General features: G+C 42.1%; 1 protein-coding gene across 2 annotated transcripts in view; it reads left to right on the forward strand.

The window, feature by feature from the left end:
• Positions 1-20,914, forward strand: part of prkcha (protein kinase C, eta, a) — a 221,016-nt gene that overhangs the window by 118,482 nt on the left and 81,620 nt on the right. The window contains exons 4-9 of one of the 2 annotated variants that reach the window (XM_059959974.1): positions 1,584-1,618; positions 4,934-5,016; positions 9,470-9,602; positions 12,885-13,024; positions 16,354-16,500; positions 17,989-18,162. In XM_059959974.1, coding sequence (XP_059815957.1) covers positions 1,584-1,618; positions 4,934-5,016; positions 9,470-9,602; positions 12,885-13,024; positions 16,354-16,500; positions 17,989-18,162 — 712 coding nt within the window. The remainder of the gene's footprint in view (positions 1-1,583; positions 1,619-4,933; positions 5,017-9,469; positions 9,603-12,884; positions 13,025-16,353; positions 16,501-17,988; positions 18,163-20,914) is intronic. The other variant, XM_059959981.1, reaches the window with a different exon arrangement.

Consider the following 20,914-nt stretch of genomic DNA (forward strand, 5'->3'; position numbering starts at 1 on the left):
TCACTGCCTCCTAAAGGTTCCTTTACCTTAAGCTCCCTAACCTCCTCAGGTTCATTACATAACACCCAATCCAGTATAGCTGATCCCCTAGTAGGCTCAACAACAAGCTGCTCTAAAAAGTCATCTCATTGGTATTCAACAAATTCACTCTTTTGTGATCCATTACCAGCCTGATTTTCCCAATCTACCTACATGTTAGAATCTCCCATGACAATCATAACATTGCCCTTTTGACACACCTTTTCTATTCTCTGTTGTAATCTGCAGTCAACATCCCAGCTATTGTTTGAAGGCCTGTATATAGCTACCATCAGGGTCCTTTTACCCTTGCAGTTTCTTAACTCAACCCATAAGGATTCAACATCTTCTGATCCTATGTCACATCTTTCTACTGATTTGATGCCATTCTTTACCAGCAGAGCCACGCCTCCCCCTCTGCCTACCTTCCTATCCTATCCCTCCAATATAATATGTAACCTTGGACATGAAGCTCCCAACTACATTCAGCCTTCAGTCGTGATTCAGTGATGGCCACAACATCATACCTGACAATCTGTAAAAGTGCAACAAGGTTATTCACCTTATTTTCTATACTCCATGCATTGAGATATAACCCTTTATGCAATGTATTTGCTGGCCTTTTTCTGCATCCCTAAGGCACTGGTCTTGTTGGCTGCAATTTTGTCCTATCATTCCGCCTGTCCTTTGTGACAGTCTGGCAGCACACTACCTTTGCTGCTGCAGATCCGTAACACGGTCTTCAAGGAGCTGCAGCTGCGTGCACTTCACGCAGTTGTAGTTCCCTGGGAGACTCTGGCTCTCCCAGGACTCCACCTTCTGGCATGAAGAAGACACAAAGTCCATCTACCCCTAAAAGGGAAACCTAACAGAAACTTACCTGGACAATTTACCCAGAGCCAAAGCCTGATACTCCCACTCTCACTGCTGGCTCACTCCCAACAATTGCCACTCCACTTGCCCCTTCGTACTTTTATTTACTCCTCTCTACACTGCTCCTGCCACTGATTGGACCACTGGGATGACGCCGAACGCCTGTGAAGCTCTCTTTTTAAACGAGCGCGCAAAGTCTGTGAGAGACCTCCTTGCTGTGTGTTGCTCCTTCTACTGATTGGGCCACCAGAGTGACAGCAAACGCCCCCAGATCCACCCTTTTAGTGGCTGAATTGCTTTGACTAATAAAAAGAATTCAGTTCTGTGCAAATGTTTTAAACAAAGGAGCACTTCAAAATTAAGCTCATTTAATAAAATGGATCTCCTTTGCCTTCGGAGGGCTAAAAACGGCAGCTTTAGTTTGGGGTGGGGTGCCTTGCCCAGTGATCACCAAGTTGCCATACTATGAAGGTAATGTAGCAAGCAAGAGACAGCAGACATCGGGAGTTGTTCCTTTATATACAGAACGATCGACGTGTGAGCAGACAGATGACAAAGTGATTGGCAGGAGGTAGCTGGCTGCTGATAAAACTCTGGCTGTGTGCGTGTAGTGGAGGATTGAGGGGAAATCGGCTGACAAATGGCCATCATCCCAACTTAGCTAGTGATTTCTATTTCTGTTTAATCCACAGGGGAATCTTTGGCAAGCAAGGATACCAGTGTCAAGGTAATCAATCATTTTTAATCTAATGAGCCAACCGTGCTAAACTGCCCCTGGTCAGGCAATGGAAGTTCTCAGAAATGCAGCCTACTCACCTCAAAGCACAGTCCCACAACCCCAGTACACAATGCTACAACCATAGTAAATGATAAACACAAGAGATTCTGCACATGCTGGAAATCCAATGTAACTGGAGGAACTCAGCAGTCAGGCACCGTTTACGGAGAAGAATAAGACACCGACATTTCGGGCCAGCACCGTTCGTCAGGACTCCCTTTCTCAGGATGTATTAGATCGACAAAAGAAATAATACAAGGATGTCCTCGACACTTCCTTGAGACATTGGAACATTCCCACTAACTGAGAGTCCTTGGCCTATAACCACTCAGAACGGAGAGGGAACTTTCAGGGTGACGCTGAGAAGTCCAACATAAATCGCAGAAAGAGCATCACTTGTCTGAACTGTGGTGGAGTTTGCAAACTCCCACATTGGCCTCAGCCACCTTAGACCCTAAATGGAAGCAAGTCAGATAGAAAACAGAACTGTACAGCACAGGAACCACATCAGTGCTGACTATGATGTTAACTTAAACTGCATATCTCTCTGCACTCAGTCCGAATTGCCCAACACCTGGCCTGTCTAAATCGCACTAAACGTTGCAATTGTATCTATTTCCGTCACTCCCCCGGGAGTGTGTTCCAGGCACCTACCACTCATTGTGGAAATAAAACATAACATCATAGATCTTCCTTAAGCTTCCCACCTCTCACCTCTAGCATTTTATACTATAAAAAGTTTCTGACTACCATGATGCTCATCATTTATGTACTTCTATCAGATTGCCCCGTCAGCTTCCAACACATGAGAGGAAACAATCCAAGTTTGCCCACTGTCCTTAAATCTAATTCAGGCAATGTTTTAGTGAACCGCTTCTGCAGCCCCTCCACATCCTTCCTCGAATGTGGTCGGTCACCAGGACTGCGCGCAATGCTCCAAGTGTGTCAGAATTGAAGTCTTATAGGTGTAGCATGACTCCTGATTTTTTCATACCACATTCTGACCGATGAATGCAAGCATGCCATGTGTCTTCTTACCACCCTATCTACTTATCTTGTCACATTCAGGGCGCTATGGACTTGCAACCTAAGTTTAATGCTCTTAACAGCCCTGCCATTTGCTGTATACTTCCGTCCTACATTTGACCTCCCAAAGTGCAATTCCACAAAATTGTCTCGGAGAATTCTCTGGTCAGGACAGATGTGCCTGATGCAGGAGACTACTGACAAGAGTTACAGTTAATGGGATAGAATTATATCCCACCTTACTGTGAACAGGCACAGCTGGGAACACATGGCCATGCAGTGGGAAAAACACGGGAGTAATCTTACTTCACTGCAGATCTTCCATTCAGCTTTATTGCCAAATCTGAGAACCTGTTAATCCTGTTTTAATCCCGATTTGACCATGCCAGATTAGCGTGGATTTGGAATCTGGATTCATGTCTACTTTACCAGCTGCTTCCCTAATTCCTGAACTCCAGCAGCAAGTCGAAAGAACATTCTTTAAATGGATCTGCCACTTAATGAGCGGGACAAATTATTGTGAAGAATCTCTCAAGAGTTAAGGAACATCTGCATTGCATTTGAACAACTGTCAATTAATTAAATGAATTCCTCTTTTCATCTAAAATTGCTTACGTGTTAAATTCCTAAACTGTATTCCTAAATGCCAATGGTGTTTAAGCATAGACATGTAATTGATCATAAAGTCCAAATGCATAAACTCACATCATGCTCATTCTGCATTGCTCAGCTAAGCTATGACAATTTAAAAACATTACACCTTCATAGAGTATTTAGTGAGATCAACTATTTCATTGCTTTGTTTAATAAAGACTATAAAAATATAAAAACATGTGGCACTAATGTAGTTTGCTAAAATATGTGAATTTTACTCCCTGCTACCATTCCCACTAAGCTGTGCGGGTGTGGGGCCACGCAGTAACTGAAATATCCCCGCTCACATAGCCTTCATTGCTGCACAGCTGGTATTTTATTTTATATATCGTTAATTTAAAATGCTGCACAGTTTTCAGGGCATGTAAAAAAAATTCTGGTCAAAGCATTGGTTGGTCCAAACAGCTATAAAAAAAAAATGGAGGGAATATTTTAGGGAATGTTTTTCCATGGTAATTGTTCAGGCAGGTTTGTGGCTCTGACAATTGATACAGAAAGCACTCTCTGCGAATAGGTATATTAATAATTTACAATATTTACAAGCAATAAAAATTCCACCAAACATTCAGGTCCCCCAAGTTACAGACACTACAAGGCTGAATATGCAACAAACATACATAGTTAAAAGTGCGCACAGAGCAGAGAGCAAGCCCTTTCCACGTACTATTTTATTCACCCAGGATGTTTGAAACTGGACATCAGGCATCTCTCCAATGGGAAAGCACTGCAACTTCCAAACTAGCCAATCACAACAGAAACAACTTTTGATTATCAGAATAAGACACACCCCCACAGGACACTTGGTATATAATAATAATAATAATAATAATAATAATAATAATAATAATAATAATAATAATAATAATAATAATAATAATAATAATAATAATAATAATAATAATAATAACTTTAGTGGTCCCTAGTGGGAAATTCTTTTGTTACAGCAACAAAATTTAAAAACACACTTAGCAGAGTGCAAACTTAACTAATAATAAACACAATAATAATTTACCAATATGCAGTAATTTGCAATAATAATGTACAAAATAATAAAACAGGGACTATTGTACCATGATGTGTGTTCTCCGGTCACACACAGATGTTGTATATGCTTTTTGCATTTGGTAGGAAAGATTTTCTGTAAGGATCCTTGTGACAGCGGTGCTGAATGAGTCGGTTCGAAAGGGCGCTCCGCTGCTTATTCAGTAGGTCATGGAGAGGACATGCCTGATCGTCCATAATGGATAACAGTTTGTTTAATGACCTCCCCTCCACCACTAACTCAAAAGAGTCTGGGTTGTAGCCAAGAACAGATCCAGCCTTTTAGATGAGTTGCTTAGTCGTTTTGAATCACCAGCATCGATGCAGCAAAGAAGACTACATTTTGAGTGGCACTCACAAAACGCTGGAGGAACTCGACATTTACGGTGACTGTACCTCTTTCCATAGATGCTGCCTGGCCTGATGAGTTCCTCCAGCATTTTGTGTGTGTTGCTCAGATTTCCAGCATCTGCAGATTTTCTCTTGTTTGCATTTTGAGTGAAGAGTTTGCTTTGGTAACCCTGGTTCCTGTTTGTTTCACAGTGTGCACATGTGTGGTTCACAAACGCTGCCACCAGCTAATTGTCACAGCATGCCCCAGAATAAAGAAAGACAAGAAAGGAGAGGTATGAGCGGAACACAGTCTCTGTGCTTGGTGAAACTTGGTGAGGCGCGGGTGAAAGTCCGTATGTCTATATTTGTAGATTCATTCATTTTCAGGTTTGTTGACTCATCACATGTACATCAGAACATACAGTGAAATGTGTCATTTGCATCAACAACCTATGGATGAGCTGAGGCCGGCCCACAAGTGTCACCGCATATATCGGTGCCAACATGGCATGTCCACAATGTAGTGATCTCATTGGCAGAGTTAAATGTGGTGGTGCAATGTACAAAAGTCATTAGTATTGATACTGAGACATTGAACCCTTCCACACCAATGGAAAAGTTAAATTCATGTGTGTAAATAAATTTAGAACACAAAATAAGGAAAGGTAAATAAAAAGAAGTGGTTTAGAATATCCTACAGGAGACATAAGAGATGGCAGATGATGGAAGTTGAAGCAAAAAATAAAGTGCTGGAGGAACATGGAGGAACAGCATCTGTGGAGGCAAAGAGATGGTTGATGTTTTGGGCTGAGATCCTGCATCAGGACTGCTCACTATTGCTCATTTCAAAGGGTGGGCAATTCATACTGGCCTTGCTAGATACTTTATTCTAATGTGCACCTTTCTGAGGGGGTTTGATAGGATGAATGTTCGGCTCTCTAGAATCAGGTCGAAGTGAGGACATTCAGAAAAGAGATAAGGAGAAGTTTCTTCACCCAGAGGGAAGTGAATTTGTGGAATTCTCTGCTCGTGGAAACAGAAGGCTGATAAGCCAAGGGTTTGCTATGCCATTCCAAATGAACATGTCTAATCCTTTTACTTAAGACATGTAATTCACCACAATGGAAACATTGCTCTATTTCAATCTAAATTAGTTCCTGCTCAAAATGATAGGATTTTGCCTTTAGTGGGCAATTACTTCTGCATTGTGGGAAATAAAAATAATTAGCTAAAAGTCAAGGTCACAGTAAATTTATTATCAAAGTATGTATATGTCACCATGTACAACCTTGAAATCCGTTTTCTTACAGCCATTTTCTGAAAAATAAAGAAATACAATAGAATTTGCGAAAAACTATACATAAAGACTGATAAACCAACATAAAAAAGAAGAGAAATAGAGCAAAAAAAAAATACTGGGAACAGGAGTTGTAGAGCCCTTGAGAGAGAGTGAGTAGGTTGTGGAATCAGTCAGAGTTGAGGAGAGTGAAGTTATCCACACTGATTCAGGAGCCTGATGGTTTTAGGCTAATAGCTGCTCCGGAATCTGGTGATGTGGAACCTAAGGCTCCTGTACATCCTGATGATGGTAGCAGTGACAAGAGAGCATGGCCTAGATGATTGGCGTCCTTGATGCTGCTTTCTTGTGGCAGTGTTCCATGGAAATGTGCCCATTGGTGGGGGTGGCTTTGCCTATGATGGACTGGGCTATATTCATCATTTTCCACAGACATTTCCATTCCTGGGCATTCATGTTTCCATAGCAAGCTATGATGCTAGCAGTTAGGATACTCTCTGCTCTGCACCTATGGAAGCTTATCAAAATTTTAGTGACATGCTGTATCTATGCAAGCTTCTAGAAAGTAGAGGTGCTGTCATGCCTTCGTTATGATGGTCCCAGGAGAAATCCTCTGATTGTGATAACACCAAGGAATTCAAAGTAACTGACCTTTAATCCCCTAATGAGGACTGGCTCGTGGACTTCTGACTTCTGCCTCTTGTAGCCAATAAGCAGTTCTTTGCTTTTGCTGACGTTGAGCGAGAGGTGGTTGTTGTGACACCATTCAGCCAGATTTTCAGTCTCCCTCCTATATGTGCCAATTAGTCACCACCTTTGATTCAGCCAACTTCAGTGGTGTCATCAGCAAACTTATATACTGTATTTAGCCGTGCATTCATTGGTTTGAAGTGAGTAGAGCAAGTGCTAAGGGCACAGCCTTGTGGTGGACCTGAACTGATGGTGATTATGGAGGTTTTGCCAATCCAAACTGACTGGGGTCTGCAAGTGATAAAAGAGAAGATCCTGTTGCACAGGGACTTAACGAGTTCTGGGTCTTGGAGCTTAGCAATGAGTTTCAAAGGGATGGTGTTGTTGAATGCTGAGCTATAGACAATGGAGAACATCCTGATGTATGCATCTTAGACAAATGGTAGACAAATTGATAGATGGTAGACAAATTGGAACACTCATCAGGCAGGAGCTGATATGCCATCCTAACTGTACTAAGCTGTCACATTTGCTGACATGTTACTGTATAAACTCAATGGTCTTCATTAATTATAACTGGGGCTCACTTGATTGTACGCTTGCCTGTTGCACTTGGAGGTCCTGTCAGACTCTAAAGATTGAAAAGCCCAGTGATATAATTGGCAATGCCATCTTTAGGACAATGGATCCCTTTGCCATGTTTTGAAGAATGATGAAGAAGTTATGTCCACCATAAGAAATAGGATCAGAATTAGGCCACTCAGCCCACTGAATCTACTCCATCGTTCCATTACGGCTGATTTATTTTTTCCTCTCAATCCCATTCTCGTGCCTTCTCCCTGTAACCCTTGATGCCCTGACAAACCAACAACCTATCAACCTCTGCTTTCAATATACTCAGTGGCTTTGACTCCACAGCTGTCCAAGGCAGTGAATTCCACAGATTCATCACCCTCTCGCTAAAGAAATTCCTCGTCATCTCAGTTCTAAATGGATGTCCCTCTATTCTGAGGCTGCACCCTCTGGTCTTAGGATTACCCACTATAGGAAACATCCTCTCCACATCCGCTTTATACAGGCATTTTAATATTCTATAGGTTTCAAGGAAATACCCTCATTCTTCTAAACTCCAGCAAGTACAAGCCCAAAGTCATTAAACTTTCTCATATGTTAACTCTTTTATTCCCGAAATCATTCCAGTCTAAAACAAATAGTCTAAAAGCTTCTTGGAGACACAGATTTATGTACCCATAATTAATGCTACGTAGCTAACTTCCCTGAGTACATAAATATTCCTATTTGTCAATAGAACAGTTATTGATGTGCTAAGTGATTGTCTCCATCTGGTCTGCAAACTTTCTTCAACCAAGCAACTTAGCCAACTTTGTCTGTTTGAAACAAGCCAAATTGAATAACCCATTGTTGTATTCTGCACCCCTTCAGCATTTAGACAGGTTTTATGAAACAACAAATCTGCTATAAAGAGTGCTTGTTGTAAAGATGTGTTTTCAAACATTACTATTTCCATTTACATTTTAAGAATTGAAGTCTGGCTCCCGTTTATGACCAAAAGCTAAATAAAGAATATAGTTGAAAGTTTAACTTACAACTGTTTTATCTTTACAAATGGCAGCTGTTGTGCTTAGAAAGCTAAGCTTAACAAAAAACAAGAGGAGCCCCACTGGCCCTGGATGCGAATATCCATCACAGACACATCAGAAAGGGATGTTTCTCCGGGATGTGAAGATATGTGGAGCGATGGGCTCTATAGTCAGGCCTTTCCCCTTGATGAGTCCAGGAGTTAGCTTCTCCCACTTACTTGTGTTCCTGTGTTAAATTACCTAGTCACAATCTTGGGAGACCAGCACTGACAGCTTTGAACTTAATGAAATGCCTGTGTGGAGAAGGCAGGCACAGATTTCAATCTAACATGTCAATGTGCATTGAAAGAATGGACCCTGTAACTGACAACATGTTTAATTCATGGCCTGTAATATTTGAAAGCTAAAAATATGCTGCCTGTCGAGCTACACAATACAGCTGTTCCAGATGTTCTGTACCAGATAGGAATCCACACCAAACTAATTTTCTCCCCATCAAGAATTACATTTGACAAACTGGATTCTTTCCAGGAGTCACAGCTTTATTTTTGGTTGAGTGGCTGACGGCTTTCTGAACCTCAGTCATTGCTTTGCTTACTCCACAGTTTGCTGGCCACTGGAACAGTCAGATCTGTAAAGCAAAAGTGCCCCCTGGTGGCAGAAGATAGGAACATCCATATCTAAACCCTTCCATTTACTGAGTTCCCAGAGCATTGTTTACAGACTCCTGGTATATACAGGGACTGTGTTTGCCATTGTGGGACCCTTGTCACTGCAGAACAAAACTCTTGTCTGACTTTCCTTCTCATTTGAGTAGCCATGTTTTAAGATGATTGAAGAGGCCGATCGGGGAGGAACAGGCTCATTCAATGCTCTAATTTGTAAGTAAGCTAGAGAAGACCAAGAGAAGCTATGGGCTTTTCTTGCTGGCTTGCTGTTAGATAGTGTGAAATGGTCGCCAGCAATATGTTGCCTCTTTCTTGTCTGTGGTGGAAACTTCTAGCCACAGATGAGTGAGTCCAATGGTTAGAAGGTTAGCTCTTTTGACGGTAAGGAAACTGAGAGAAATAATAACATCAAACAGCACCAAAAGGAAATAATTGTGTCTTTGTTTATCTCTGCATATGTCTTTCTTAACTAATTGATGGTTCTATTCAGCAGGTATGTGAACAAAGATTCAGCATCAATGTGCGTCACCAGTTCCACGTCCACAACTACAAGAAACCCACTTTCTGTGACCATTGTGGCTCTCTGCTCTATGGGCTAATTGGACAAGGGAAACAGTGTAAAGGTAATGGGCTCCTCTCCTTCAGCGCCTGGGAGAAAGGGAACTCAGATGAGTTAGTGCAGAGAGCTATCAGAGGGGTGAGCAGAAGACCCTCATGATGCATCTCTCCTTGTGTTTGGGGATGAGTACAATGATGACAGCCAGTGACTGTCACCCACATGGAATACTGAGTGTGCTGCGGAGGGCAACAGGGTAATGAGACCGGAGAAATGTAACAAACCATAAGCACAAGAGTTTCTGCAGATGCTGGAAATCCAAAGCAACACACACAAAATGGACTTCAACCCAGATAAGTGTGAAGTGGTTCATTTTGGTAGGTCAAATATGATGACAGAATATGGTATTAATGGTAAGACTCTTGGCAGTGTGGAGGATCAGAGAGATCTTATGGTCCGAGTCCATAGGACGCTCAAAGCAGCTGCGCAGGTTGACTCCGTGGTTAAGAAGGCGTACGGTGTATTGGCCTTCATCAATTGTGGAATTGAATTTAGGAGCCGAGAGGCAATGTTGCAGCTATATAGGACCCTGGTCAGACCCCACTTGGAGTACTGTGCTCAGTTCTGGTTGCCTCACTACAGGAAGGATGTGGAAGCCATAGAAAGGGTGCAGAGGAGATTTACAAGGATGTTGCCTGGATTGGGGAGCATGCCTTATGAGAATAGGTTGAGTGAACTTGGCCTTTTCTCCTTGGAGTGACGGAGGATGAAAGGTGACCTGACAGTGGTGTATAAGATGATGAGAGGCATTGATCATGTGGATAGTCAGAAGCTTTTTCCCAGGGCTGAAATGGTTGCCACAAGAGGACACAGGTTTAAGGTGCTGGGGAGTAGGTACAGAGGAGATGTCAGGAGTAAATTTTTTACTCAGAGAGTGTTGAGTGCGTGGAATGGGCTGCTGGCAACAGTGGTGGAGGCAGAAACGATAGGGTCTTTTAAGAGACTTTTGGATAGGTACATGGAGCTTAGAAAAATAGAGGGCTATGGGTAAGTCTAGTAATTTCTAAAGTAGCGACATGTTTGGCACAACTTTGTGGGCCGAAGGGCCTGTATTGTGCTGTAGGTTTTCTATGTTTCTATGTAAAATGCTGGAGGAACTCAGCAGGTCAGGCAGCATCCACAGAACTGAACAAACTGTCAACGTTTCGGGCTGAGACACTTCTTCAGGACTGAAAAGGTTTGAAAAGGTTGGGGGGGGGAGGGCGATTAGCTAGAAGGTGAGAGGTGAAGCCAGGTGGGTGGGAAAGGTAAAGGGCTGGAGAAGAAGAAGTCTGATAGGCGAGGAGAGTAGGCCATGGGAGGAAGGGAAGGAGGAGGAGACCCAGGTGAAATGATGGGAAGGTGAGAAGAGGTAAGGGGCTAGAGTGGGGAATAGAAGAAAAAGAGAGAAGGAGGAAGAAATATTTTTACCGGAAGGAGAAATCGATATTCATATTGTCAGGTTGAAGGGTACCCAGATGGAATATACCCTTCCACCCTGAGGGTGACCTCATTGTGGCACAAGAGGAGCCCATGGACGGGGAATTGGAATCAGAATTGAAATGTTCGGCCACCGGGAAGTTCAGTTTCTGGCAGATGGAGCAGATGTGCTGGCAGGATATTGTGTGATTTGTGTTTAAGATTAGGTGAGACAAATGCCTTGACCACAGTAATATCTAAACAGGCCAAGGATATCCACTAAAATTGCACTGAAATGTTTCTTTACTGTACCTTTTAGACAATGCTTTGTAAATGCACAAGAGCAAATGTAATTGACTAATGCTTTGCTTAGTTCTCTTAATCAGAAGGCTAATTGAGGAGAAGCCAGCTGTGTTCATTGATGGTCAGTACATGAGGAAATGTTAGGCCTTTGACTTCGATGGCCAATGAAGGTGAAGGCAGCAGCAAACATTTTCTATTATTACAAGCACACGCCCCTGTCAGAATATATAAACAATGCCGTGCTGAACACTTGCTACGCAGTCATTGGTTCAACACATCATACACCCAAGGGCCTGCCTCCACATTCTGATGGGCATTAGAGGGGAAGCAGGTTCGACAGGCTTCATGCTATATTAGTCAGGTGATGCTGCTCCAAAGAGCATTTATTTATGCAGCAATGTTTACATGAATCTAACTTTCCTCATCTTTTTTTCACATAGTTACATTCCACAAATCCAACAGGTATTCAATCCCTTTGGTTAGCCAGCATCTATAGAGGGGAATAAACAGTCAATCGTTCAGGCCAAGGCCCTTCATCCGGTGGAGCAGGGGAAGGAACACAAACTGGAAGGTGATAGGTGAAGCCAGGTGAGGGGGACGGTGAGTGGATGGAGGAGGGAGCTGCTTCTTCCCTGCCTTCTCATTCTGGCTTTTCTCCCCTTCTGATGAGCAAAGAGATGAGAGCTAGTGACTGCCACACACACCAGTCCCGATGAAGAGTCTCAGCCCAAAACGTCGACTGTTCATTCCCCTCCACAGGTGCTGCCTGGTCTTCAGCATTTTCTGTGTGTGTTGTTTCAGACTTCTAGCATCTGCAGAATCTCTTGTGTTTATCTTCTGTTAGCCAGCTGTTATCGTCATAGTTACTGAATCACCGCAAGAGCTGAGTCTCGGAATCCCACTGTTACAAAAATCAAAATCTCACAGCTCCATTGAATGGAAACAAAGAAAAATATTGCATAAATACCAGAAATCTTGTCATTTGTCTCCTGTCTCCAACCCTCAGTAAAGATGCTGAGCACAGTGTGGTCTTTTTAATTGGTTTAATGGAGACTCTTTCAGGGTAAGGTTCCTCAGCTGCTCTGTCAAGTCTGCTGATACCTTTTTTGCAGAGAGTCAGAGGGTGTGTTGTTTACTGCATACACGATCAACAGGAATTCAAAGTGAATGCGCTAGAAACATAAAAAATAGGTGCAGGAGTAGGCCATTCAGCCCTTTGAGCCTGCACTGCCATTCAGTATGATCATGGCTGATCATCCAACTCAGAACCCTGTACCTGCTTTCTCTCCATACCCCCTGATCCCTTTAGCCACAAGGGCCATATCTAACTTCCTCTTAAATATAGCCAATGAACCGGCCTCAACTGTTCCCTGTGGCAGAGAATTCCACAGATTCACCATTCTCTGTGTGAAGAAGTTTTTCCTCATCTTGGTCCTAAAAGGCTTCCCCCTTATCCTTAATGATGTGCCAGGCGTGGAGAATTCTGCAAGGTCATTTTTACTTTCAGTTGGCGGCCTCAGGTTGCTGACAGCACTGGTTAGGATGTGTGCACCGCTGGACACTGAATCGTGTTTTCTTCTTTTGACAGTTTGCAAAATGAACATTCACATTCGCTGCGAGAACAATGTGGCCCCGAGCTGTGGGGTGAACTCTGTGGAGCTCGCCAGGAAGCTGGCAGAGATGGGGCTCAGTGCGGGCAGCATAGCTACTCTGAAGAGGAGGCAGACGGTAAGGGAGTGTTTCGGAACAGGTGCGGTTTGCACCAGCATCCGTTCATGGCCGACACTGGAGCGTTCCCACGTGGCAGCAGCAGCTGTGCGCCAGAAAGTTTCTGCTCAGCAGTGGAGTGGGTGTGGGACATACTGAAGATAGATTCATACAATCATGGGAATATATAACACATTGTTTCATTGTGTCCATAGTGATGAAAAAAGAACTAATTTGCCAAATCCTAATTGTCAACTTTTCTTTCATAGCCCAGTTGGTTTCAGTACTTCTGAAACCCATCTTTCCACTAATTATCATCAAAGCCCTCTTGATTCTTGATCTCTCTGCTAAAGGAAAAAGGTGCTTCCTGTTTATTCCTCGATGAGCTCCTCAGTAATTATCCCCCTCATCTCCATCTATCCTACAGCAGATGATTACGTCTTTGGACTAAATTCCACTTGTCATTTACCTTCTCCATTAAATTAGTCTATTAGCTGTGAATTCTACTGTTGAATTGACTCGGCAGTTTGAATGGTTCAGCACGGACTAGATGGACTGTTTCCGTGCTATCTTTTTCTTTGATTCTATGAAATCCAAATAGTTTAATACTCTACTTAACGTTTTAATTGGAAAGCTTTAGCCTGTTGATAATGGGCATTGAAAATACATATCTGTATTTCTTAAACCATTTTAATTCTGATTTCCATTCCTGGCCAATATTGCTCCTGTAGTATTTAAATTCTCCTGAGTCAGTATGAAAACTATAGTTATTCTGTGTACATCATCACTTATGTTAGTAATGGGAGCAGGACAGTTAGTGCTCAACCTTGGTCTGTCATTTCATAAGATCATGATAGAAGCAGTCTTAAATAACTTTTCCTGCTCTTTCAAAATTCCTTTCCTCCCTTGTGGTTTAATTGTTTGGCTCTGCCTTGAATATATTCAGTGACTCCATCTACATATCTCTGAGTTGGAGGATTTCTAAACAATCGCAACACACTTGGAGATGGAATCCTTCCTCCTTTCACTCCTAAGTATGCCTGTCTGTCCAATGGAAGCTTATGTTACACTCGCCAAGAAAATCCCATAACAACTTCTGATCAGATCATCAGTCGAGCAGCATTGAGGCCAAATTGAACCATGTTTTCCTAGCCAATCCCTTGTTCAGAACCAAAATCAGATGTATTATCGCTGACATATGACTGACAAATTACTATTGCCTGTAATAAGTAAATAGAAATACACATACATACACAGTGCAGAGAGGAACAGTGAGGTAGTTTTCTTAGGTTCATCAGAAATCTGATGGCAGAGGGGAAGAAGCTACTCCTAAAACGTTGAGTGTGGGTCTTCAGGCTCCTGTACCTCTTCCCCAATGGGTATTAATAAGAGGGCATATCACAGATAGTAAGGATCTTTCGTGGTGGAGGCTGCTTTCTCGAGGCACCACTTTCTGAAGATGTCCTTGATGGCGAGTGGCCTTTGATGGAGTTGGTTGAGTCTATAGCTTTCTGTAGCCTCTTTAGATCCTGTGCATTAGAATCTCCATATCAAGTAGTGATGCCGCCAGTCACAATGATCACCACAGTACATTTACAGAAAACTTATAGAGTCTTTGGTGACAAGCCAAATCTCCTCACGTTCCTAGAGAATTATAGTTGCTGGCCTGCCTTTTTCGTGATTGCATAATTACCAGGCTCAGGTTAGAGAAAATTTTCATAAGTTTGTCCTGATGCTTTCTTTGTTGAGTTACATTATTTTCCCAACAACACAAATCAGACAGCTAGGGTAAAACCCTATTGAGTTAGACAATCCCATCTGCTGTAGGAATCAGGCCTTCACTGTTGATGGCGGGCTTTCCAAGGACCTCTGCAAAAAGTCAGCATCCTTCATGAAGGGCCCTCCATCTCCCATTACCTTCTCTCTTTTTATGACTTCTGTACAGGAGCCTGAAGAATCACACTTAAATGTTTCAAGAGCAGTTTCTTCCATCCGCCATCAGAATGGACAATGAACTATTCCATGAACACTGCCTTACTTTTTTTACTCACTTTTTTCACTACGTATTCAATTAAATATATTGTAAATTAAAGTATTTTATGTATTGCACTGCTCTGCTGCCTCAAAGCAACAGACTTCATGACAAACATCAGTGATATTGAACTTGATTCTGACTCAGATTACAGCAGTTGCCATCAAAATGTCAATTTTCTCCCTGTATCAATCCTGAGATTCGTTTTCTTGCAGGTGTACTCAATAAATCCAAGAACCAAAATGAAAGATCAATGAAAGACCATGCCAACAAGGTGGACAGCCAATGTGCACAAGACAAAAAACTGTGCTGTGCAAATACAAAGAGAACGAAAAAAAATAAACAATAAATAAACAAACAAGCAAGCAATGGATATTGAGAACATGAGATAGGGTGTCCGTAGCTTGTGGAAGCAGTTCAGTGATGGGGCAAGTGAAGTTGAGTGAAGTTATCCCCGTTGGTTCAAGAGCCTGATGGCTGATGGGCAGTAACTGCTCCTGAAACTGGTGCTGCGAGTCCTGGGGCTCCTGCACCTTTTTTCAGATGGCAGCAGTGTGAAAAGAGCATCTGCTGAGTGATTGGTGTCCCTTATGATGGATGCTGATCTCTTGCAACAGTGTTTCACGTAGATGTGCTCAATGGTGAGGAGGCGGGCTAGACTGTACCCATTATCTTTTGTAGGATTTTCCATTCAAGGGCATTGGTGTTTCCAAACCAGGCTTTTATGCAGCTGGTCAATTTACTCTCCACCACACATCTATTTACATTTGTCAAAGTTTTGGAAGTCATGCCAAATCTTCACAAATTTCTGAAGAGTAGAGGTGATGCCATGCTTTCTTTGTAATTGCAGTTACTCTGAAATGAGAATATTTGTTAGTGTTGTGTCTATAAATCTTACATCCCACAGAGAATTTCTGGGCACAGGAGATTCTGCAGATGCTGGAAATCAAGAACTGCACATGCAGAATGAATCACCTCCCAGTTTCTGATATCATCATCCCTCTCTCACCCATCTTCCCCTTCACCCAGTCTCACCTATCATCTGCCAGCATGTACTCACTTGCTTCTCCCCACCTTCTTATTCTGGTTTCTGCACCCTTCCTTCCTAGCCCTAATGGACGGTCTCAGCCCAAAGCGAGATGCTTCATTTTCCTCCGTAGATGTAGCCTGACCCGCTGAGTTCCTCCAGCATTTTGTGCGTGTTACTTGAGAATTTCTGGACAGTTGTTATAATAAACTGGTTATTTATTGGCTGGTGTTAATTGTTACACTCCTGAATCCTGCATTAATTGTCTTCATGTTCTTTTACTTGAAAAAGAGGCAAAATCATAAAAACCACAAGGACGACCATGCCCCGGATGAGACGCCCGACAGCAACGACAAGGAAAGCCAGCAAGTGCAACGCAAACTAAGCATCGGCGATTTCACCTTCATCAGTGTTCTAGGAAAAGGCAGCTTCGGGAAGGTAAGTTACACCCTACATTGAAAAACAGGAAAAATGCATAAGGTGAGATATGTTTTACTGCCCATAGTGTAGTGCAGCAGACTGCAACACAGTGAGCTCCTGTCAGCTTCATTTGATAGATAATGACAGGCAGACTGCAACCCTAGATGTAGATTCTCCATTATTCATGGGCAGGCCTATCATGCATAAAATAATTAGACTGTCTTTCCTGCACTAATGTGAGAGGAGTGTGCAGATTCCCAGTGAATCTGACCTTTTTCTCCTTATACAAAATAATATTTTAAACCTGGGATTAAGAAAGGTCAAACACTATCTCCTGTCACAAATCCTTCAGGAATGATGTGTAAAGCTTCTAAAAAAAAATGTCACTTTTGGCACTGGGAAGAGAAAATATGTACATATCCAAGGATTGCAAAACACGGAGATTTATTTAACAATGGGCAGTTTTATAGTCTTTCTGCCGAGATAGTTTTTCTTGTATCTCTTTGCCTCCCCCAGCTGGGTATCATGTAGTCTTTTCGAGTATAAAAGTCCATAGATGATGAAATTTGGTATTTGGATTTGTTTATTGATCTGGGCTGTACTGATAATAAATTTCCTCCCTAATCAGCACTGAGCTGCGTTTAAGGGGCGCAGAAGTGCGGCAGTTCCTGCTGCGGCCTCACTGACCCTTCATGCTCCTAATCTGGAGATTGCATGGTCTTCCTGTGATCCTGTGAACTCTCACTGAATGCTCCAGTTTCCTCACACATCCAATGGCATGTTAATTGGTTAACTGGCCACGGTAAATTACCCTGGAGTATAATTTAGTGGCAAAAGCATCACGGGGGTTCACAATGATGGGTATATGAGAGGGCCCAGTGATTTCAGCCAAGGTGACAGTTGACCTGCAGCATTTGGTCTGTAAGAGGCAGCACAGCAGAGCAGCAGTTCAGCCTGCCGTAAGATCGGGGTTTGATTCCTGCCGCTGTCTGTGAGGTGTTTTTCTCCCCGTGACCTTGTGGGTTTCCTCTGAATTCTGCGGTTTCTTTCCACGTTCCAAAGACGTATGGGTTACGGTTAGTGAGCTGAGGGCATGCTGTGGAGGTGACACTTGCAGGCTGCCCAGCACAATCCTTGCTGATTTGATTTCACTGTATGTTTCAATGTACGTGTAACAAAACTAATCTTAATCTAGCTTTATCCCTTTAAGGGAAAACGATAATGAGTATTCCAATTACTGATCTTGGAAAAAGACCATTTATATGGAACGGGTCAACTGCAAGACCAGGCTAAAGTTTAAAACTTTTTGATTCAGGCTGCCTTTCTATGCACCTAAATAGACCATTTGTCAAAATTAGAGGGTTTGCTTAGATTGTAAGTACTGATCTTTCCAACCCATGGTTCTAAGATGGCAGTGCTAAATCAGAATGGAAACATCTCACCTGATTTTGAACTTCAGGAGAACTGATACATTTTCATCTTTGTTCTGGGTTATTCCAAAACCAGGTAATGTTGGCAGAGTTCAAAGGGACGGAAGATGTGTATGCTGTGAAAATACTGAAGAAAGACATGATTCTTCAGGATGATGATGTGGAGTGCACAATGACTGAGAAGCGGATCTTGTCACTGGCCAAAAACCACCCATACCTTACACAGATCTTCTGTTGCTTCCAAACTCCGGTAAGCACAATCAGTTGCAATTAGTTCAAGACACAAAACAGTAGTACAAAGCGTGGACCACCAGAGTGTACATTTTAGAATCTCATTCTATGCAACTGGAAACTTCTTGTATCTATCCTAATGGAACGAGTCTCCCTTGAAAGTCTCCAGATAGTAGGGGATTTACAACTTAGGATTCTGCAGGCAAGATGGTGAGGTGCATATGGGAAGGAAGAGATGGCGAGTATTTTACAGATAACCTGAGAGGAATCGTATACCTTATTCACTGACGGAGAGTTTGATGGCTCTGCATTGGCTTGAGTTTGGAGGGAAATGTCGGCATAGGTGCAGCAGTCCTGAAGATGCATCTATTGTGGCAAAGTGCCGTATAGGTTGGGAAGCCAGAGTGATACAAGCAAGTAAGCTCTGGGGGGTCACCGAATCTGCTGTTCCAAACTTGCTAATTACTGGGAATGTTGTCACATGTTTCTCAGAAACTTTCTGAAACTGTTAAAACATAATTTTTAAAAATCTGAAAAACAAATCAAAATTACAGATAAAAACAAAAAACATTCTTGCATAATTATTTAAATAAAGAATATTTGGGACCTGGATTGATACGGGAGCAGGAGCAGCCAAGTACATATTTGTCTGAGCTTGCGACAGCATTCAATGAGTTCATGCTAAATAGATCCTGCTTCCAATTTTACTTTTCTGTCTCTGCCCATGCCCCAATACACTAAAAACCCATTTTTCCTTGAACCTGCTGAGTGATTGAGCTGCTACACTTCTCAGGTTCAGAGAATTCCAAATATCCATCTTCCACTGGTTCAAGGATTTCTTCCACACCTCCGAAGGTTGTCTCCTCATTCTGGGGCAGTGACCCCTAATTCTGCATTACCACAAAGGAAATTCTCTCAGCATCTAATCTGCCCATCCACTGCAGAATCTTGAGAGTTACTTCGAACAGTACAGCACCGGACAGGCCATCCAGCCCACAAATGTTGCGCCAATAAGCTAATTTATACTAATTGTTCTGCTTCTGTCTATCATGTATCTCCCCAATTCCCTTCACATTCATGCGTCTGTCTAAAAGACCCTTAAAATCAATCAGACTGCCTGATTCCACTCTTCCCCTGGTAAACCATTCCAGGTTCTACCACTTGGTGTAAAAAATACTTGACACTCGTGTCATCTTTAAGCTTTCCACCCTTCTAACATTAGAAGTATGTCCTCTAGCGTTTGACATTTCTACCTTGAAGGAAAGTTTCTGACTGTCTCCCTATCTATACCTCTCATAATTTTATAACCTTCTATCACATCTCTTCTTAGCCTTCAATGCCCTAGGGAGAACAACCTAAGTTTGTCCAACCTCTCATAGCTCACACACACTCATCCAGGCATCATTCTGGTAAAACTCTTCTGCACCCTCTTCACATCCTTCCTATAATGGCAGCAACTAGAACTACACACAATACTCTGTGTGGCCTGAGTTTTATATGGCTGCGGCATAACTTCCTAACTTTTACATTCGAGTCCTAGCAATGAATGTAAACATGCCCTTTGCCTTCGTTATCACCTTATCCACTTGCACAGCCCTTTCAGTGATCAATGGAACTGAACCTTAAGGTCCCCCTGAAATTCAATGCTATTGAGGGAGTCTATCATTAACTCTATTCTTTCTCCTTTAATTTGACCTCCCACTGTGCAACACCTCACTCTTGCCTTGATTAAACTACATCTCCGCTTCTCCACCCATATCCGTAACTGATCTATATTCTGCAGAATTCTTTGATAGTCCATAATACTATCCATAACTCCACCAATCTTCGTGTCATCCACAAAATTGCTAATCCACCCATCTTTCATCCAATCATTGACATATATCTCAAAAACGGAGGTCCCATTATATCCAGAGCCACTAAAACCTGTTGATTGATACTGACTTCCCCCATTTGCTCCTTTTGACTTTGAGGATGGAGAAGATTAGTTGTGTTTTTGAGGAAATTCCCTCCATTGTTATTGAGGATCTTAGAAACACATATGAGTCATTCAGTCTTGCAAGACTATTGTACCATTCAGTGATATTATAGATGATCCCTGACTGTAGTCCGTATGTGAGCCTAACCTCTGTATCCTTTGATAACTTTGATTTGAAATATTTGTAAATGTGAGATTTAAAATTGTCAATTAATCTACTACCAGTTGCCATGTGTGGGAAAGAATTCCAGTCTCTGTCTTTAAGCTTATAAGTGTTTTTGAACCTTAATAAGAGTCCTAGCTCTTTAATTTTAGTCTGTAGCCCCGATGAGATTGCACTTCCAGTGGAGTTATTTTTCTTCTACTACTCTATCAGTTTGTTAGAAACTATTCGTTAACCTGTTAAATTCCAGAATTTACTACCCTGGTCTCCCCTTAGAATTTATACTTTCGAACTATACTGTATTTCATCCAAGGTCAGGATATCCTTTCTGAATAGTCTTTACTGAGTGGTTGAGATTTAGTTTAAGATGGATTTGTGTAATTGCAGCATTTTCTGATACCTTGTATTCTAGTTGTTATAAGTATTTGTATATCTTTACATTTTTGTTCATTCTTATGTGGACCTGATAAAGTAAGGATTCATATGCTCCACACTTTCTAGTCTTTTATCATACTTTTGGATCTGTTTGCCATAGTTCATTTGTTTTGTCTGTTAATCTAATCTTTCCATGCATTCTGTTTGTAATGTTGCTTAAGCTTGAGATATTGACAAACATGCATATCTGGCTTT

Source organism: Hypanus sabinus, chromosome 2, assembly GCF_030144855.1.
Source record: "Hypanus sabinus isolate sHypSab1 chromosome 2, sHypSab1.hap1, whole genome shotgun sequence".
Taxonomy (NCBI): Eukaryota; Metazoa; Chordata; class Chondrichthyes; order Myliobatiformes; family Dasyatidae; genus Hypanus; species Hypanus sabinus.